This window comes from Coffea eugenioides, chromosome 9 (assembly GCF_003713205.1).
Source record: "Coffea eugenioides isolate CCC68of chromosome 9, Ceug_1.0, whole genome shotgun sequence".
Taxonomy (NCBI): domain Eukaryota; kingdom Viridiplantae; phylum Streptophyta; class Magnoliopsida; order Gentianales; family Rubiaceae; genus Coffea; species Coffea eugenioides.
The window spans coordinates 36,122,837-36,144,329 of record NC_040043.1 but is presented as its reverse complement, the minus strand read 5'-3'; the positions used below and the strand labels follow the sequence as shown (position 1 = coordinate 36,144,329).

Here is a 21,493-nt window from a genome sequence, read left to right as displayed (position 1 = left end):
ATGGAAAAACAGCCTTAATACCTTGCCAAAGATGCTTTCAAGAGAAACCTCAACCTTTCCTTCCAAACTTTTAGTACACCAAGCTCCCCAAGTTCCCAAATAAGAGGTTAATCGGTTTAGATTTTCGGTTTTCACTCAACTAAGCTAGAAATCAAGATTGAATGAAGTGGTTTCTTTCTCTCTTTTTCCTTCTTCAAGTCTCGGCCACAATGAAGCTTAGAAGGCAGAAATGGAGCTCCAAGAAAGGTTAAGAACCTTGGTCTTAGTTTGGGTCAAAGAGGGTTGGATGGCTTCCAAGTGTCCTCTCAAGATCATCTCACAAATTTTTTTCTTTTCCTTGGTTTTTCTTAGTCAAATATTTCGGCCATCTTGAGCTGATGAGGGGCTGATATTTATGCACTCATAACAATGAGATTAAGTTAATAAAGTGGTGGTCAAGTGGTGTGTTCACTTGGTAACAAACGGTACCCGTCGGTTCACACCGTTTTTCCTTAACTCGCACGTACTAGGGTTTTTTTTTTTTTTTTTTACTTACCATGCACTAATTTATTATTATTACTTCTAATCATACATTTAATATCATCTAAAACTCACTCTTAATCACTAAATTTAGTACACACTCTGTACCGATTACTCACACTACGAAAAGACGTAAAAACCCTAGTTTATCTTAACGATGAAAGTAAAAGAGAAACCCTTGGTTCTATGATTATTTGTAGCTATTGGGGAAGTGAATGTATAGTAAAGCTATTGTAAGGTAAAAATTTCCAAATTAAAGGGAATTTTAAGAAAAATATAAGGGATTTTACAAGTGCTCACATAAACAAGGCTCAACATTCATTCACTTTTTTGACTTGTTCTTTACCTTGCTCTTCTATCTTATCTATTATGAAAAAATCCTTCTCCCATGGACACACCTAAAAACCCTTTTAGAAAATGGATTTCAGTTGAAGGAAACAACAAGGTTAAGTTTTTTCTTCATACATTTGGTAAGAACCACGTCCATGTTGTAATAGCTAAGTCAACTCCAGGAGCAAACACTTTATACTATATAAACAACAAGTTTATTGAAGCTTATCCCATGTTATTAGAATACATAGGTGAACCATCTCTCTATTGTATTGCTTTGGTGGAACAGTGGCTGCAAAACATTATTGTTATTCCTGCAAAAGCTTTTGTAAAGAATGGTACATTTTCTCAAATATTTTTGTCCTTTATTGCTTCGTATGGCTTACCTATTTGATTCTTGTCTTTGATTTTTTTTACAATGTTTAAAAAGTTGAGTAATGCCAAGATTAGTGAAGTCTCGCTAGGAAAACCTTGGTGTCATTTTTTTTGGTTCTAACAGAGAACCCAGGTACATGCTTAATGCTGTCTAAGTTTATTTTTCGTCAAAACTAATTGATAACATATTTTTCTTTATTCTATAGCAACTTTCTGCTACAATTTTTGATTCCATTGGTCTTCAAAATGGTCAAACTATCACGTTATACCATGGCATCCAGTGCTGGGATGTAACCATCAAAGACAAGTGCTTAGACCAAGAATGGACCTCATTTTGGAGAGACAGTCTTATCCATGAAATTAATATGGTTATTTTATGGAAAAGGCCCATCTTTCATATGATATTCTAGCTTTCTCTGAAACACAACATCATAGTTTGATGCCTTAGGCTCTTCTATTACTAATGCTTTCGCATACAGGAAATCACCTACTCTTTTAGCTCATATTTTATTCAGGCTGCAACTCGAAACTCATGTTATGCATTTTATAGGCCTCTACCAACAGATTCTCTGCTACAACAAACTATATCGGAGTGCATTACTTCATCCATAAATCATTTCCTGAAGCATGACCGGACAGCATTCCCATGCTTTTATCAGTTTTATCTTTGGAAATACAAGTACCAGCTGGTATATTTTCTCTCATTTTGTCTTTTTCATTTTTTTACCCTACAACTGATTATAATCTTTGATTAACTCATTTGCAGATTCTTCCAGAATTTGCAAACCTTGGATTACATGAACATAATACCCCAATTGTAACTCTTACAAGTGATCACAATCAGTATCACATTGGTATGACTAGAAGAAGTTTTGATTAAAATTGGAATCATTTTGTGAAAATCATAATCTTCAAAATGGCGAATACTCCTCTTCATTCCGCAGTTAGGGAAGGCAACGGGATGGGTGACAGGTGCCGAACCTGTGCAATAATAACTACTAAAAAGTCCTAATTACCACCACAATTAATTATAGAACAAATTCGAGTACTGGAGCAGGGACCCTAGGTGTGCAATGGGTTACTTGATTCACCCTGTTCCGGAAGAGTTTGCTTGATCCGATATACCAGATTTGTCTATACAAATATTAATTTTGCGTACAATGGCAAGTAGGGTCGATTCCACAGGAAGCGGGTAGGAAATTATTTCTTTCCAAATCAATAAAATGGGGGATGATTATTAGGATGAAACTGAAAATAAAATAAAATAAATAAAATTCAAACAATAACTCCACAAGTACAATTTATTAAAAATAACAATTAACAAAATTCTACCCAAAGGATCAACTACTCGGGCACGGTCCAATTAAATGATCATCGATGCAAAGATATTTCATCCATTCATCATTAGGTTGGTTATAGTTATCAACAAGCTCTGACAACCAGTTCTTCCTTACTATTTCGACAGTCAAGGTACGACCATTGACTACTTCTCTAACCAGATAACAACCCTAGGTACGACCGTAGGAATTTAATTACCCAATTGCATTAACGCTAGAAGAACCCAACCCTAACTAATAAACATGCTAAGAGGGTTTATTTAAGCTAGATCTTACGTTTCCCCAACATAAAGCCAATTATGGTGGTTGTCACTAGGTATCAACTAAATGAACAATTACGGATTCAATTTAATTAATGTGACAGTAGGCTATTAAATTAAATCAAATACCCGGCCGTTGATATTCAATTAATAAAATACCCATGAACAATTAATTCAGGAAACGCACGAATAGCAACAAATTGGAAGAAATAATGAAGATTCGATTAGATCTCACAGATATTATGGACCGCGCCCTCGCGTCGACCTTTGAGTAGAGGAGAAAATTAGCCGTTCCTCATCGTGTCAATCTCGTGTGATTCGATTAATATCATCCACACAATTGCCCAAAAATTAATTGCCGAGAAATTGGGGAAAGTGAATTATTCGAAATAACAACAAAGAGAAAATCTGGCTCTAGCTTCGTATTGGAGCCGCAATTACAAGCGAAAGGCTACGCAGAAATTGTCCAGCGGAAAAGTTAAAAGTCAAAAGGGGGAAGGACCTCTATCGCCTGGGAAAAGGAAAAAAACTAAAGCTACCGTAGGGAAGAAAGAAAAAAGGGAAAAGAAAGCGTCTGACGGACTCTCAAAAAAGGAGACTAAAGCTAATGTAGTGATTCCCTGTGAATCTGGCTTTTCTATTATTTTATAGCCGCCGCGGGAGAAAGCATTCCAGGAGCAAAGCTTTGTCAAAGGGGCTCTGATCCCATGCTTCGGGTTCACGTGGACCGGGGTCCTTAGTAGGCTTTGCCGCAATTAATCCCCCGGGTCCGTCCTTTTGATGTACCTCCTCCGTTCTCTGGCGTGGTCACGCCATGAAATAGAGAGTCTTCTGGAATTTTGCCTCGTGAAAGAACTTTTTACACCAACCACCTATAATTCATACAAATATGAAATATGAGCAAAACTTCAATACTTAGCACAGTAAGTAGCCAAAATTAGGACAAAATAACAGTGCAAAATGTGCCAAATAATTGCTCTATCAAATCCCCCCACACCTAGACAATACTTGTCCTCAAGCATTTCGAAACTCAGAAGTACAACCAAGAGAGCAAAGGTCATGTAGTAATCTATACTAACACAAACATTTCAAATCCCTGACAATGTTGCCAAAATTAGAACACGCTGAACAGGTGGTAGTTCAAAAAAAAAATATGTGAATACTAGGAACGCTCAAATCTACATCACGGAATGCCATTACCATAGGCTTGCACATTTATCACATCTCCACCACTCAAAAGTGAACTAAATACACAAATCAAAGGGACTTTAATAGGGTTGTAATGGGGTTTAGATAAAAGGCGGGATAAGAAGGTGAAAATAAGGTGTAATGTGTCAAGAGAATGTCCGATATCCACCACATAACCACAACGCTTTACAGGGGAAATTTCCCAAGCAAGGCGTTTCCATTTGCTATTCCCACTGTGCAAATGTCGCCATTTTTTTTTTTTTTGAACAGACGGCTTGCAAGGCGTGGGCATGCCTTGTAGGCTGGAGTCTTCTGTTCACGAGCCCCTCTCTCTTTCTTTTTTTTTTCTTCTTCACTTTTTTTCTCTTTTTCTTTTTCTTTCGATCTCAAATGTACAGAAATAGCACCATACAGCATCTACTCTGAAAACACTTGCGACCATAGATTTATTTGCCTTGTATAAGTAATGAATTTCAGACATCTCTTTATGACACAAGGTTGAACAAGAAAGTCTAAAAAAGGTCATGAGTTATCAAACACGGCTAACAACCAAAAGCGAATGATAAAAGCTCAAATTGGTTCACTATTGGGAGACAAGATGAATGCATGATTTTTAGAAAGTTAAAGGAGGTTAAATCCTAAATGCCCTTATCATTTCTAATGCATCCAGTTCAACAAAATGTGGTCTTGACATGTATAAAATAGCAAGTTCTAGAATGTCAATACCATGTGCGATACCCACTCAATCAAACAAAAATAGAGCAAACAAGAATAATGTGCTCATGCATGGCTCAAAAGCTCCCAAAAGTCACAAAAGTGGGTCAAGTCCAGTATATCCAACATTCAACAATACTGTCAAGGCAAAACGAAATGCATAGATAGTATATCTAACCACATGCCCGTGCACCTTGATTGAGTTATTCATCATAGCAAAGAAGTCAGCTAACTACACTATTTTCCTTTTCCTCTTTTTTTTTCATTTTTTTGTTTTTTTTAACAAAGCAAAAACAAATAATAAAAGCCGTCCCCCCACACTTAAAACCTACATTGTCCTCAATGTAGCAAAGATAAATGACATATTAGGAGAAAAGAAGAGAAACTTCCCTGACCACCGGGGAGGGAAAGCGAGATACTAAGGCGGCAGAGGGTGAGGCGGCGACGGACGCAACACGAACAGGAAGGAGAAGACTGAAACTAAAACAAAGTGAAAAGGGATTAGACAAGACAGGATAAAAAAAAAGTAGAAAAGTGGGGTTAGGAGAAATTTTTTTTTTCTTTTTGACTTTCGTTTTCGGAAAGGTTGGAAGGCGTGGACACGCCTTGGAAGTTATAGTCTTCTAACCGTCAATTCTAAAACTCCATTCCTAAGATGTGACGACCTAGCGTGGGCATGTCTAACTGCCAACTTCCTGTCATAAAATAATAACCTACTAAATGACACTAACACTTAACAAAAACTTCAAAAATATAAGAAAACTAAAACAAAAGAAGCCTTGGGTTGCCTCCCAAGCAGCGTCTTTCTTTAATGTCTTTCGCTAGACATAGCACCACTCTTTAGTCTGGATGTAATTGAATTTTCCTTGTAATTGGTGGCCCTTCTCCGGGATCCACGTGGCCATTGAGTGCAACATTTTTCCTAAATTTTCTCTCCATTTTCACCTCATGAATTGCTTTCATCCTATAGGACTTGTTCGCAGCAACCTTGAATTTACCCCTATAAGCAAACTTAGAAAATTCTTGCACAGAGGGATTAGTGGTATACATAGCAAACACAGAATGAGAGTTAACAGGATGTTTCATTGTATCAAAAATATTAAAGTGGACTATTTCTCCATCAAATTCCATCGTGAGAGTACCCTTACTAACATCAATTTTAGTCTGGGCAGTACTCAAAAATGGTCTTCCTAATATAATGGATGATGGATTTGGGGCACTTCTATCATCCATGTAAAGCATATAAAAATCAGCAGGAAAAATTAATCCATCTACCTGCACTAAAACATCCTCAACTATCCCATCCGGATAAGCACACGTACGATCAGCCAATTGAATTATTATCCCCGTTTCTTTTAAAGGTTCTAAATTTAGGGAATCATAGATTGACTTAGGCATCACATTAATAGAAGCCCCTAAATCTATCATGACATTTTTGATACTAGAATGACCAATCTTACAGGGGATAGTAAACATACCTGGATCTCCGCATTTGGGTGGGAATTTCCTTTGAAGTACAGCTGATACATTCTCTCCTACCATCACTCTTTCATCACCCCTTAGCTTTCTTTTGTTAACGCACAAGTCTTTCAAGAACTTTGCATACTTGGGTACCTGCTTGATCGCGTCCAATAGGGGGATGTTTACTTGAACTTTGCGGAACACATCCAGGATTTCTTTTTCCTTTTCTGCCCTCTTTGTCTTTTCCAACCTGCAAGGAAAAGGAGCTAGATTAGATTTAATAGGGATCGAAGGAATAGATGTTACTTTAGGCTCTTCGCGAATGCGCCCTTCCTCTTCAATCTCCTTTTCTATCTCCTCCTCACTTTTTCTTTTTGGATTTTTCACTTTAGGCCCTCCCAGTTCCTTGTCACTCCTCAGTGTCATGGCACTTACATTCCTATGATTTATCTCGGGTTGCGATGGCAATTTCCCATAAACGTGGGACTCCAAGCGGTTGATGGCAGTTGCCAGTTGGCTTATCCGAGCATCTTGGTCCTTCATGCCCGCTTTGGTGTCCTGCTGGAGTCGAGCGGTATTCGCGGTCAAGGATCTGATCTCCTGTTGAAGCTGGGTAGTAGTCGTGGCTAGACTTTTGACAATATCCTCCAGGGAGCTTCCTGAATTGGAGGATGAGGGTTGAGATTTTGCTTGCCATGGCTGGTGGAATCCTGGTGGACGATTCAGGAATTGATTTTGTTACCTGTTCCCATAACTGAAATTGGGATGGTCCCTCCAACCCGGGTTGTACGTATTGGAGTACGGGTCATACTGCCTGCGAGGCGCGGGCATGCTTCCGGCCATGTTTACCTGTTCCGCCCCGTCCTCGTGCAGAATAGGGCACGTGTCCGTGCAATGGTCCATACTCGTGCAAATTCCACATACTTTCGCTCGTGGCGTGTCTCTCATGGCTAATTGCCTAACAACAGACGTCAACTCTGACAGTTGTTGCTGTATGGATGAAGTCTCTACCTCATTGACTCTACGGGTAGGGTTGCTCTCATGGAAACCAAATTGTTGAGAGTTCTCTGCCATGGCTTCGATAAGCTCCCATGCTTCTTTCGGTGTCTTGTTTGCCAGTGTTCCCCCACTCGCAGCGTCAATGATACTTCTATTAGTTGATTGGAGTCCTTCATAGAAGTATTGGATTAACAGTTGTTCACTAATTTGATGCTGCGGGCATCTAGTGCACAACTTGTTAAATATTTCCCAATATTCATACAAGGACTCCCCGGAATACTGTTTAATGCTGCAGATTTCCTTCCTCAAACTCGCAGCTCGGGATGCAGGAAAGAATTTTTTCAAAAACTTCTTTTTCAACTGTACCCATGTGGTAATACTAACTGCTGGTAGGTAGTACAACCAATCTTTAGCTGCATCCTTGAGAGAGAACGGAAATGCTCTCAGTCTAATTTGCTCTTCAGTGACCCCAAGAGGTTTCATACTAAAGCAAACCACCTCGAACTCCTTAACCTGCTTGTGGGGTTCTTCGCCAGAGAGACCATGGAAAGAAGGTAAGAGGTGAATCAACCCCGACTTCAGTTCGAAAGCAGTATTCTCAGCCAAAGTGGGGAATGTGATGCATAAGGGCTGGTGAGTCAGCTCCGGGGCAGCCAGCTCCCTTAATGTTTGGGTGTTGGCCATGCTTACTTCGTCTTCTACTGACTCGTTTACAATAAATAAGTGCCATTCTTTTCGTCTCTTGGTCTCTTGCCTCCGCCTACGCGCTACCTTCTCAACCTCAGGGTTATATACCAATTCACCTGTGCGAAAAGAACGAGGCATAAACTAGCAAAAATACCAAGAAGAATAGAATAAAAGAAAATAAAAGCTGAATTTGAAAAGAAACAAATAATCCACACGCCAACTCCCCGACAACGGCGCCAAAAATTGACAGGTGCCGAACCTGTGCAATAATAAATACTAAAAAGTCCTAATTACCACCACAATTAATTATAGAACAAATTCGAGTACTGGAGCAGGGACCCTAGGTGTGCAATGAGTTACTTGATTCACCCTATTCCCGAAGAGTTTGCTTGATCCGATATACCAGATTTGTCTATACAAATATTAATTTTGCGTACAATGGCAAGTAGGGTCGATTCCACAGGGAGCGGGTAGGAAATTATTTCTTTCCAAATCAATAAAATGGGGAATGATTATTAGGATGAAACTGAAAATAAAATAAAATAAATAAAATTCAAACAATAACTCCACGAGTACAATTTATTAAAAATAGTAATTAACAAAATTCTACCCAAAGGATCAACTACGCCGGCACGGTTCAATTAAATGATCATCGATGCAAAGATATTTCATCCATTCATCACTAGGTTGGTTATAGTTATCAACAAACTCTGACAACCAGTTCTTCCTTACTATTTCGACAGTCAAGGTACGACCATTGACTGCTTCTCTAACCAGATAACAACTCTAGGTACGACCGTAGGAATTTAATTACCCAATTGCATTAACGCTAGAAGAACCCAACCCTAACTAATAAACATGCTAAGAGGGTTTATTTAAGCTAGATCTTACGTTTCCCCAACATAAAGTCAATTATGGTGGTTGTCACTAGGTATCAACTAAATGAACAATTACGGATTCAATTTAGTTAATGTGACAGTAGGCTATTAAATTAAATTAAATACCCGGTCGTTGATATTCAATTAATAAAATACCCATGAACAATTAATTCAGGAAACGCACGAATAGCAACAAATTGGAAGAAATAATGAAGATTCGATTAGATCTCACAGATATTATGGACCGCGCTCTCGCGTCGACCTTTGGGTAGAGGAGAAAATTAGCCGCTCCTCATCGTGTCAATCTCGCGTGATTTGATTAATATCATCCACACAATTGCCCAGAAATTAATTGCCGAGAAATTGGGGAAAGTGAATTACTCGAAATAACAACAAAGAGAAAATATGGCTCTGGCTTCATATTGGAGCCGCAATTACAAGCGAAAGGCTACGCAGAAATTGTCCAGCGGAAAAGTTAAAAGTCAAAAGGGGGAAGGACTTCTATCGCCTGGGAAAAGGAAAAAAACTAAAGCTACCGTAGGGAAAAAGAAAAAAGGGAAAAGAAAGCGTCTGACGGATCTCTCAAAAAAGGAGACTAAAGCTAATGTAGTGATTCCCTGTGAATCTGGCTTTTCTATTCTTTTATAGCCGCCGTGGGAGAAAGCATTCCAGGAGCAAAGCTTTGTCAAAGGGGCTCTAATCCCATGCTTCGGGTTCACGTGGACCGGGGTCCTTAGTAGGCTTTGCTGCAATTAATCCCGCGGGTCCGTCCTTTTGATGTACCTCCTCCGTTCTCTGGCGTGGTCACGCCATGAAATAGAGAGTCTTCTGGAATTTTGCCTCGTGAAAGCACTTTTTACACCAACCACCTATAATTCATACAAATATGAAATATGAGCAAAACCTCAATACTTAGCACCGTAAGTAGCCAAAATTAAGACAAAATAACAGTGCAAAATGTGCCAAATAATTGCTCTATCAATGGGATTGGGGCGGTGACCTTTTCCCTGCCCCCTCCCCTGTTGCCCACTAACTTGCCCCACCCCGCCCCCCCCACTCCGCTCTGCTTCTCCCGCGGGGTTAATAAAAATTTATTATATAATTTTATTATAGTCAAATTTTATTAAATAATCATATACTAAAATATCAACACATCACCAAGTTATTATCCATTGTAATTTCTTTTTTTTTTCAATGAAATTAACCCTAAAATGAACAACAAAAAAACCTTGTTCGTCATTACAATTTGAAAGCCAATTAAATAGGAAAAAAAATGAAGGGAATAAACTAATTCGTGTAGGGCCTTTTCGTCTTGGCTGTATAATCAAATTGCTCATCAGTTTACAGAGAATGAATCATTCCTTTGTAGTAGTTGCACAAAAATGCCAACAATGGCCTACACTAAAATGCTCAAATACTTTCTCATCAGTTGATGATGGAAGCCCTCGTCCAAAAATAAAATGCTTTTCTGGGAGCATCAACAGCAATATCTGTGTTCTTCTTCCTTGAGGGAGGAAAATGGCCAAAACCAAAAAACATCGTGATTGCTCTTATTCTTGTCACAAGCTCCCAAAGCCATCAGGTGGCCATACCCTCCAGAATGCTTTGCCTAGAATAAGACCATAAGGGACCGGGCCAAACTGCCTTGAATTCCTTGATGAATAAATATTATCCCCCTGAATCCACACATGCCCCCTTGGAACCACAACGGTGTTGCTTCGGTCACTGAGAGCGGGTTCCACAAAGAAAGTGACACTTTCACTCTCCACAGATACAATCCGCTTGGTAACAGTCTTTCTAGGGTTTTCAGGGGACCGGACCACCACCACATCCCCGGGTCCAACCTTCCCAAACTTCTGCGACAGGTGTTCTACTAGTACTACGTCGCCGGTTAGATTCAAAGTCGGCAGCATGCTTGGACCATAAACGAGAACTGGGGTGCAGACATGGGTGTTGGTGACGTGCAAAAGGCAGAGGAATTTGGCTATGAGGAAGGATTGAGAAAAGCCTTCTTTTATTATGGGTTTCCATTGCCTCGCGAATTGGAATAATCTACTCATCTCATCTTTTCCGCCACCGCCCTCGCTGCCCTCCGCCGGAAAAGTGGAGCAGGGATTGGTGTAGTGCTTCTTCCGATGTGCTTGGCTGTTATCCATTGTAATTTCACAATTGAAACTTATAAAAATAATTAAACAAAAGTTATTTGAATACCATCCAACATAATGAAACAAATACAACAAAAGTAGTCAAGTTTTCTCTTTTGACACAAATATAATTACTAAGTCATTATTGTGTTTTTTTAGAAAAAAGTATTATTGTATTAAGTGTAATTAGAAATTTAGTATAAATGTATTGGTAAATTTAGTATAACTAATTAATAAATTCTATTAGTTGACATGTATAATTATTAGTATAATTGATAATATCAATTATATTATATATACTAATATCCATTATATAATACATATAACTAATAATATCATTATTACAAGTTTGTAACTAATTAAATTAACTATTATATATAATTGTATATATATTTTTATTAATTTTTAATGGGCCCCTGCCCAGTTTCAAAACGGGGGGAAAAATTCCTCCTGGCTCCACCCCATTATCCCCTCGCGGACACCTGCTCCAATTGCCATCGCTATCCACTTCAATGAGCTTTAAGTGGGTAAAGAACAAATGCCAAAAGAAAAACTCTTCCACATGATCGAAAACAAATGGTATTTTGGCTATATCTTGAGTTATAATTATCAGATTGAGGTGATTCTTTACCCATTTTGAAGCTAACACATAACTCTACATTTCTGAACGACCTTTTTCTCTCTCGGGCATAAACCTATCGTCTGCAAAACCCAAAACCCCAGAAAAGAACTCCAAAATATATCATTACTTTTTAGCCTCGGTAACAAGACTGGAGCAGTCTTTGGCGAGAAGAGATTAGGTTTTGATCATTGGCAATCTGAGTTCACCTTTGATGCTGACGAATTTGCTTGTGACGCCGACACTGCAAATTTGTTAATAATTTGGATTATTATCAATTCTCACTGTCTTTCTTTAGTCACTTTAATTTTTTTGCAATGTTTTCTTAATCAAAATTACATATCTTTACCTTTGCTATACTCGTATTCAACCAAAAAGGAATAGAGAAGATGCTTCCATGGCATTTCACATTCATGCTTTGATTGTTACTTGATAAAAAAATAAAAAAATATGGGCCTGTCTTTCTCTCTTGAACTTTATGTTGTTGAATTGTCTTCAATAAAATAATATACGTTCCTTGTGTTCCATTTTATGATTTGAAAGATTGGTGCGCTTCAGCTTACTAGGAGGTGAACACCGCGCGATGCGCGGTGTAATTTTCAAGGTTGCCCAGAAATGCCCAATAATTCAAATTCAAATATTAAGTATGAAAAGTTACAAAAAGATACACCAAAAATTTTGCCATTTTGTTTTTGTAGTTTTATTAAACAGTGAATATGAATAATCTGTTAAGGAAATGCAAGACAATACAATGAGTAGAGTACTAAGAGCATTAAGATGCTCCTTACTTTTGCATAGAATGAAAATAGAAATAAAAAAAGACACATGCAATAGAGGAGAAGGGGAAAAAATATAGCTTGAAGAAATACACAAAGTGAGTTGTTAGTTCCTAAAAAAGGCATTTAATAGCTATAAGTTTGTTTTTTATTGATAAAAACCACAAATCAAGTTGTCAGTTCCTAGAAAAGGATATTTAACAGCAATAAGTTTCCTTTACAATATATTCAAACGAATAATAAAATGCATATACATGCAGTATAAAAAGAAAATCTACTTAGTGAGACTAAACCATATACCAGTGCCAATTGAACAAATTGACAAAGAAAAGAAAAAAGTACTTCTAATTGACCACAAGCAAAATGATTCTAAACTTTCAATGACTAAAAGCATCAGAGAGCTCCAGCTTCATTCAGACTCTCCTCTTGTTCCCGTGAAAGGCTGAAAGCAAATACCTATCCAGCAGTGAACGATGGGTTTAGAAAAACTTCTCTATAGACGAAACTCCAAGTTAAAAGCTACAGACAAGAAGCAATGTCATAAACCAGATTACCAAACATTTGAACAAAAAAATCCTCAAGAAAATATCATAGGAATTTGAATTTCTATGGAACACTTAATTCTAATCAGAAACATCAAATTTTGGAGAAAAAAAAATCAATTTATACCAACCTATAAAAATAGTCCGAAAGTCAAAATAAGCAAATAAATAAGTAAAAGGACAAGACAGTACCTCAGGAGAAACCAAAAGCAATGAGATCTGACAAAATTTCTTGATGATATTAATGCAAATAACCCATGAGCATCTTCACACTTCTACTTTTAATGCTCTAAACAAAAGAACAAGAATATCTCAAGAATCGAAAAAGCAACAAAGACAATCTTAACCAAAGCCAGCAAGAATAATTAAACCCAGCAGGATAATGCATCATCAGTGGAACAGTTAAATCAAATAAAACTTGGATCTTCAAACATATTCAAAGTGTAATACATTTGTAATTATTCTACCTAAAACAATAGTAGAAATCCAATTTTACTTTCAAGCTCTTACCATCTATAATGACTCAATCAAAATCCAAATTTTCAATCATTCTAATAACTTATTCTACAACCATAGATGCAACTCACACAAATTTTTCTCCAAAAAAAAAATCGCTTAGGACTATATAATTTTATTATTTCTTCTTAAAACGAGTATCTCCTTGATCAGTCCCAGTGCTTTTATCAGCAACTACGAAAACACAACGTTTGTTGAAAAAAAAAACTAAGATAACACAAAAGTATTTTTCTTTTTGTTTTAAAGAATCCATATACACTGTCTGGAAAATGAGAACCAAAACTTCACAAGGGAAAAAAAATAAGAAAAATAGTTTTCTCAAAAATAAAGACAGGAAAAATAACTAAAGTTTTTAACAGTCATTGACATGAAATTTGATCTCCACAAATGGAGACTTTGGGTTGGTTACCATATGGATCGTCTTTTGTGAGTCAATAATTGAACGTACCCCTACACATAACAAACCAAAAAAAAATAAACCCACCAGATGAGCCATGAAAACTCCATTTTCCAGAGTTTCTCGACAACCTTTTCCTTCAGTTTCTCTACCAAGTAATTTTTTCATATATAATAAATATCATACAAGTTTGTACAGGGGGCTCTAGAGACCCAAAAGAAAGAAACAAGTAACATAGAAACTACTTAAAAAAGAGTACAAAAGTTTAAAAAATGAAAAAATAAAATAGAGAAAACCTGAGATGAAGAAGGACAAAACCCAAGGAAGCAAAATTGCCCGCAATGTTTCTTGGTGATGATCTTCTCTTGGCTGCATCTGTCTTGTGAGAAAGTATGGATAAAGAAATAAGGAACAATATTGGCAAAATTTAGATATTAACCAGGTGAAATTTTTTGGGGAATAAAACCAATAAATATAGAAAGGAAATAAAGATTAAGAGGCAACAAAGAACCATATAGTTTGGAGATAGATTCTGCAAATTTCCTTGCTTCTGGAGCTAAAGAAGATCAAGCAGAGAGAGAAGATCTGGAACAATGCTATTATCCGATAGAGGGGAAAAAAAAACCACAACAAGCCACAATGTTAGACAACTAAACCGGAGAACAAAAAGGGGAAAAAGACTAGAGAAGTTTAGGCAGGGGAGGAAAGAACAAACCCTTTAAGCAATGAGAATAATCTTCTTGGAGTATTTATATGAAAAACCGTAGGCAAGACACATTGCAAAAGATTTTCCATATCTGAACCTGCAATATCACAACAAATATAAAGTTAGACAAGAAAACCCTCAAAAAAAAATCTTTTAAAGACTACCGTATAACCACACCAAGCAATAAACAACCTGAAGAAACCAACTGCGTGTAGTTCTCTTTGCGAACTCCTCTATTTCTTTACCAGTCATAATGCACACAAAAAAAAACCCAAAAAACAAAATACTCACCAAATGATACCTAATAGTCATAAAATTTTAAAAATGAAAAAGAAAAATTCACAGCCAAGAAATATCTACAAAATAACAGGAAGCAAACCTTAAAAGTCACTCGATTACCATGCAAATGCTTAATTTCTTTTTGTTTCCCTTCCAGAATGATTTGACGTAATTTTTTTTGGGTTGATCTTGGTAGTCAAAGTGAAAGCATTGGGAGAGAGTTAATTGCAAAAGAAAAAAATTGGAAAGCAGAATCCATCAATAATATTTATTGACGAAGAAGAACTTCCAAGAAAATCTAGCAGATATGGAAGCTACCCGGAAAAGATTGCGAAAATGAGAAGAAGTGGGTGTTACACTGTGATTGATCGGTTCCGGAAAGAGGGCCGGTTACCTTGAGGAAACTTGTTTGCTCAGCATAATTATTTGTCAAAAGACGAGAGAGGAAAAGGTGGAAATAGATTGATGGGAGTGGTTACCTTGAGCCCCGTAAATTGGAGTGGTCATGATCCCATCAATCCTTTCACTATAACCCAAAAAAAATATTCGGAAGACACACACACACATGGAGAACCAAAGAATGGTACGAGTATTTGGAAACAAATTTAATCAAAACCAAAGGTCCTCATTCTCGGACAACAACAAGAATTCCACTTCTCCTCCTAGCGAAAGCACGCAAGTCCCACGTGATTGACGACCAAACTCCAGCCAATAAAATGCAGCCACATCAGCACAACAACCACCATCCTTAGAAAACCCATTTGTGCTTTTACTATATAGGTAGATAATTCCATCTTTTCGGGCACCTAACTAGCAATGTTGGGGTAATATTACCACCACGCATAGCGCGGTTCATGCCTCCTAGTTAACATATAAGTACAAGGTCGTGGTTGCCCACGTAAGGCGTGGGAACTTTAGACCTGTTAATAAGATTTTATTTGTTATTGTGATATTTTTTATAGTCTAGATTTTTTATATGGTTATATTTTCTTATCCTCAAACTGTATGCAGGAATTACATGCCTTGTTCTAGCTATTGTCTTGATTCTGACTTCCAAATTGCTATTGTAGTTGAAAGACTGGAAAATCAAGTACAATTTAGAAATTGGTGCAATGGTTTGTTTAGCCTCTTCTATGCTTCGTTAACGACTTCCTCTACTCAGTTAATGCGCCAAATTTCAGCCAATCATCACTTATGAAATCAGATTGGCAATCCAGTGACTCTAGTTTAGCACAGCCTAACTCAAATAGGATTCTTGAAAATCAATGGTTGATAAACATGTTTGAAGAAAATTGGGGGTGACTTGCACCACTATAGAACCCAATTTTCAAAGTTGGACATCCCAATAGCAACTTGTTATGGTCGTATCTTTTTTTTTTTTCTTGAATTTTCACTTTAAAAAAACTTTAAAAACAAAGAAGAATCATTCAACAATAACCAAGTTAGCCATAATTTTTTTATATATTTATATATTTTTTTACTTAGGGACAAAATGTCCCTTCAAGTTAGCCATAATTTTTTTAAGTACTTAGTTCAGAACCAATTTATATGCATCCCTAATTTTTTGACAATAAATAATTTTTCCACTAGTCAATGTGATTCCACATTGATGAATGCCATTAAAAAATCATTTCTTAGAAAACAAAAGAAAACAGAAAAGACAAACAATTCTTTTTTTTTTTCGAAGAAAGACAAACAATTCTCATGTTCATGTGTAACTCAGTGATGCAATCTCCTAAATAGCCATAACTCTCTGATATAGGTCATTCACAAAAAACATTGCTGACCAACAAGCACTGCATATCATTTAAGGATCAGTAATGTCCGGATGCAGTGTCATTAACCCATTATCTAACACATTACTAACTCCTCTTCATAGTTAATTATCTAATGCAATGGCATGGTCTATACCTAACCGATGGTTAAATTGTATTGTCCAGTTGTAAGGCACAAAAGGGACATGCTACTTGGGCTGGTGGATAGGATTAATCAAGCCAAATTGACAAATTTTCTGCAATCCATCTAGCTAACCATTCATCACTAATCAAGCAAAAAATTGAGTACACTCAAATTTGATACAATGGAAGACTACTTTTTCATATTCATCTTTCACTACTCACAAGTACAAAAAATACCAAAAAGAATAACCAAAAGAATGAAATTGAAGTAAAAGATTGAGTGTCAATCGAGGAGCAAAATTAAAAAAAAAAACCTCAAAACCTGCATGTGCACAGTATCCTTGAACTTCTCTTTATCCAAAAGTTGAAACATCAAAAAAACACCAAAGACGACATGCTTCCTTCCTTTTAGTTCACCGGGGCACACCTGCAAAAATGATTAATTTTACTTCTAAAAAATGAACAAACTACTAAAAATCATACCCTAAAACCTCAACAAAATAAAATAAAAAATGAACATATATTTATTGACAATTATTATTGAAAAAAAATAAATTTACCCTTACATATCAGTCGAATTACTAAAATTACAATCTCCATCAGAAAACTCCAACTTCCAAAAAGTCTAAATGCCAACATCTACATGCATAAAGAAACAAAATGCAAACAGGGAGAAATTACCTTTGAGTCAAAAAGAGAGAATCAAACAGATCAAAGAGTTTCTATGGAAAAAGAAAATATATTGTAAGCCTAAAACAACACAAAAAAGAAAAAGAACAATATATATTAGGACATTAAAAGCATCAAAGCCACCAGATGGATAATGATAAAACAGGCAACAATCCAAGAAAGCATAAGAATTCGATGGAAAAAGATGGCAGAAAAAACACTGGAGGAAGAAGAGAAGAAGCCTATACAGTATAGTCTTAATCAAGTCTTTACAATAGAATGTTATGGGGTGAAAGTTTTGAGTACAAGCAAAACTTAATGGCCGGCAAAACTGAGAGAGAAACAGTCTCCAACATGGAGGAAAATTTTAAAATTACAAAAATGAACGTCATTAAAAGGAAAGCAATCCATATAATTAGCATCTATCTATAAGGGAAAAGAAGTAAAAAGAACAATTGGTTGACATCTGACTGAACCCTCCAATCAAATCCAATGAATGGACAAAATAATCCCCAAGTGAACACAAAATCTACACAAAAACAGTATTTGAAAGGTTAACAATGTCAAAACAAAATGTTATCTCAAGAAAATTATACAAAAACATGCAGTACAATTGCACAAGTAATGCCAAATGCACTTCAGAAGGAAAATACAAGTGCAGAGCCACAAAATACACGATTGGAAAGTAAAGCTGTACAAGCAAAACCAGCAACTCCCAAGTACAACGTCTCCAAGCACAAGTGCAACGTACAACCTATAGAAGCGTACTGATGCACTTGAAAGTATAGTAGTCTAAAACGGAGGTTTGCACTTGAAAGTGGCTCACCAATAGAAGTGCAAATTAAACAATAACAAACATAGCACAAATTTAGAATTCTAAGTTACTCTGATTATGTTGAAGGGAACCATGCAGTTCATAATTCCTTTAACCAGAGAAATTTGAGAGTTGCTGATGGACGGGTATTGACCATAGATATTTGTGTAGGTCATCTATTTGTATAGTTTGATTTGACTGTTTTCACTCTTATAGTAGTGTTATTGTTAAAAATAGGAGGGATTCCTTCATCGTGAAGCGTCATTGAGTATCGATAAAAAAGAAATTTTGTTGCTTAAAAAATGCAGTTCATAAGAAGAAAAAAGGGGGCAATAAACTTAGATTTGAAAATTGAAACTTAATTTGAATCTAAATCACCAGAGTCTTGGCATTAATAAGCCAAAAGAAGAAATAAGACAACAAACGATGCAAGCCAACTTTTATCCAATAAATAAAAAAAAATAAAGAAAGGGAAGAAGGATTGTTAACATTTTACCTGATTACATGCATGTATTTGAATGTAAAAAATCATAAAACTAGGCTAAATGAACAATGTGCTTGTAATTGCTGTCCCACGGAGAGCTCTTGTGCTCTCACTCACTTGCATAAATGTCAAATTCGTCTTCATATGAATGAGTTTCTCCATCAAAGCACAATATAGAAGAAACAAATTAAATGCTAACCAACCAAGACAACGACTCGAAGATAGTGGAGAAACTAAAGCATTTCAATTGCCACTACCAAATCAAATTATAAGTCACACGAAATGACTAATCAAATAAATGGTATATAAGCTAATTTGAAACTTTCAGTGCAACATATACCTTGTCAAATTGCCATCTCTTCAATGAGGAAAGAGTTGCAAAAGTTACAAGACAATGTGTAGAAATCATGACTAATACCTTTGATAGGTTCATACCTGAAAAACAAATATCGAAAGACATTTAGTGGATGTAAGTAAGTTTCAGGTTGCTTAATCAATGTCTCTACAAATAAGAAAGATTAGAGGATTAATAAATTGCAATATTTTTTCTGGCAGTATGATTGCAAACTACAACCAGTAGCCCAAACGAAATTTAAAGATACTTGAATATTGCAGAAATTTAGATTTGTTTCTATTTAGTGACACCATCTTATCTTCTTATCAACGATCAACTATAAATTTCCTGTAGAAGCTCCAAAAGATTAGGAAAAATTGAAGTCTAATATCCAGATTCTCTAAACAATCAAAAGGCATTTAAATAAACTACTAAAAAGGTTACCTTTAAAATTTATTGAACACCTGCAGGTACAACAAATAATATGCATGAAAAACCAAAGTAAAACACAAAAAAATTACAAAAGGTATAAAACATAAAGCAAAAAAACCATGAAAACCAACAACTAACTATAATTAGCATTGAAGACATGAAAGATTGTAAAAGGAATTGCAAGGTAAACCATAATTTAAACTACAGAGATGGAACAAAGCAAAGAAAATCAGGTAAAAAGCACATACCTCTCATAGTTGAACATAACCAAGTTAATTACATCCATAGCTGAAAATTTTAAAATCACAAAAGAAGCCAAAACTAATTGGAGTTTTTTTTTTCTTTTTTATTAAAAAATGAATTGAAACTAAGAATATTGAGAGGAAAAAAGTAAGAATACACGTAAATTTCAAAAGAAAAAGATATCATAAACATCAACAAAGGAAATAAAGCTTACCTCTCAGTGAAGGAAATAATTGACACATCAATTTTACCAAAATCTCCAAAAACCAGAAGGAAAAACGACCTGATAAGCATAAAAGATAACGGTAAACAAGATATTTGTTATACTCGACCAAAAGAGAAAGAAATGAAAGCTTACCTCTACGGTGAGAAGATGGGAAAAATGGATCTGCTGATCTTGGGAAGAAAGCAGAGGGAAAAAGGGGCTAGGATAAGTAACAAAAAATTCGGTCTGTTTGGATAGAGTATTATTTGAAATAATTACCGTAGCACTTTTTATGATGTAATGTATTTGAGATAAAAAAGTGATTAGAAATATAAAAAAGTGGGTTAAAAAATATGTTTATGATGCAAGCGAAAAATTATTTGAAATAATTTGATATCCAAACAAAGCCAGATCTGATTTCTTGGCTCTGGGAAGACAAAATTGAAAAGATGGAATAACCATGCATGTATCGATAGCTGTTAGGAAATATCTGAAAGTCAAAATCATCCTTTCCTAAATGAAGCATATACCATAAGAAATGCATCTTTTTCCATACATTTTCTTACAGAAAGTAAGAATGTTTTTGCAAATAAACCTAATCCCCACAGTAACTTCAAAAGCCGGCAACTTTTGAAGTCCTGCGAGAGACTTATCTACCCAAACACCCACCCTCCCCAATCCGATGTGGGATAGAAAACCCCACAGGGTGCCCTGCTGCTAAGAAGTAACTACCCCCCAAGCCCCTGGGAATGAGTTTTCTTTTTCCATACATTTTCTTACAGAAAGTAAGAATGTTTTTGCAAATAAACCTAATCCTCACAGTAACTTCAAAAGCCGGCAACTTTTGAAGTCTTGCGAGGGACTTATCTACCCAAACACCCACCCTCCCCAATTCGATGTGGGATAGAAAAGCCCACAGGGTGCCCTGCTGCTAAGAAATAACTACCCCCAAGCCCCTGGAAATGAGTTTTCTTTTTCCATACATTTTCTTACAAAAAGTAAGAATGTTTTTGCAAATAAACCTAATCCCCACAGTAACTTCAAAAGCCGGCAACTTTTGAAGTCCTGCGAGGGACTTATCTACCCAAACACCCACCCATAAGAAATGCATCTGGAAGGACATTATGATAAAAAGGATCTGACAGTAATTAATGTGGAGGGTGGAAATAGCACGTGATGACCATAATAAAATGGGCTCAACAGCCGATAGCAGTGAATCACAAGGAAAAGCAACAATGAAGTACAAGCTGCAGAAGCAGGACCATGCACTCGAAAGTACAACTCCTTGAAGCACAAGGACGGAGTACAAGCTGTAGAGGCACAATGATGCACTTTAAAGTATAATGATCTGAAGCAGAGGTGTGCACTTGAAGTAGAGAGGAACTTGAAGTGAAGAGGAATATATAGAGGAACTTGCATGAAACTTCTTTTTGTCAAATACGCACTGTTGCGTCAATTATTATCAGTAAGATGCAAGAAGTAGTGGGGTCCAAAGTCAAACAAGCCTGAAATTACAAAAATGGTTAAGGTGAGGAGTAAATGATCAGAAGCAGCAGCCACTTGTACTAGCCCCAACAAAACGAGTAACTTGTACCTAAAATGATAACAATACCCTTAGAGAGAGCAGATGAAAACCAGTGAACAGTAATCCAAAACGCTTTTTAGCATATGTATAAAAGGGTGAATG

The 21,493-nt window shown here is 36.3% G+C and overlaps 1 protein-coding gene and 1 pseudogene across 1 annotated transcript; both read right to left on the bottom strand.

The window, feature by feature from the left end:
* Positions 1–3,628: 3,628 nt before the first annotated feature.
* On the bottom strand, positions 3,629–7,867 carry LOC113782489. The gene is made up of 4 exons (XM_027328381.1): positions 6,964–7,867; positions 6,491–6,894; positions 6,202–6,337; positions 3,629–3,693 (listed from the first exon to the last, which is right to left on the bottom strand). Exons 1-4 carry the CDS (start codon positions 7,865–7,867, stop codon positions 3,629–3,631), a joined length of 1,509 nt encoding a protein of 502 aa, XP_027184182.1.
* Positions 7,868–9,951: 2,084 nt separating this feature from the next.
* On the bottom strand, positions 9,952–10,878 carry LOC113783681 (annotated as a pseudogene).
* Between the last annotated feature and the right edge of the window lie 10,615 nt (positions 10,879–21,493).

What these genes read in the sequence shown, in the direction of transcription:
- LOC113782489 (XM_027328381.1), bottom strand. Translation starts at nt 7,867, where the DNA reads ATGGCCAACACCCAAACATTAAGGGAGCTGGCTGCCCCGGAGCTGACT. An exon ending in CTCCAATACGTACAACCCGG is followed by an intron (nt 6,895 to 6,963) that starts GTTGGAGGGACC and finishes ATCGTCCACCAG; the next exon opens with GATTCCACCAGCCATGGCAA. An exon ending in GCATTCGCGAAGAGCCTAAA is followed by an intron (nt 6,338 to 6,490) that starts GTAACATCTATT and finishes GCGATCAAGCAG; the next exon opens with GTACCCAAGTATGCAAAGTT.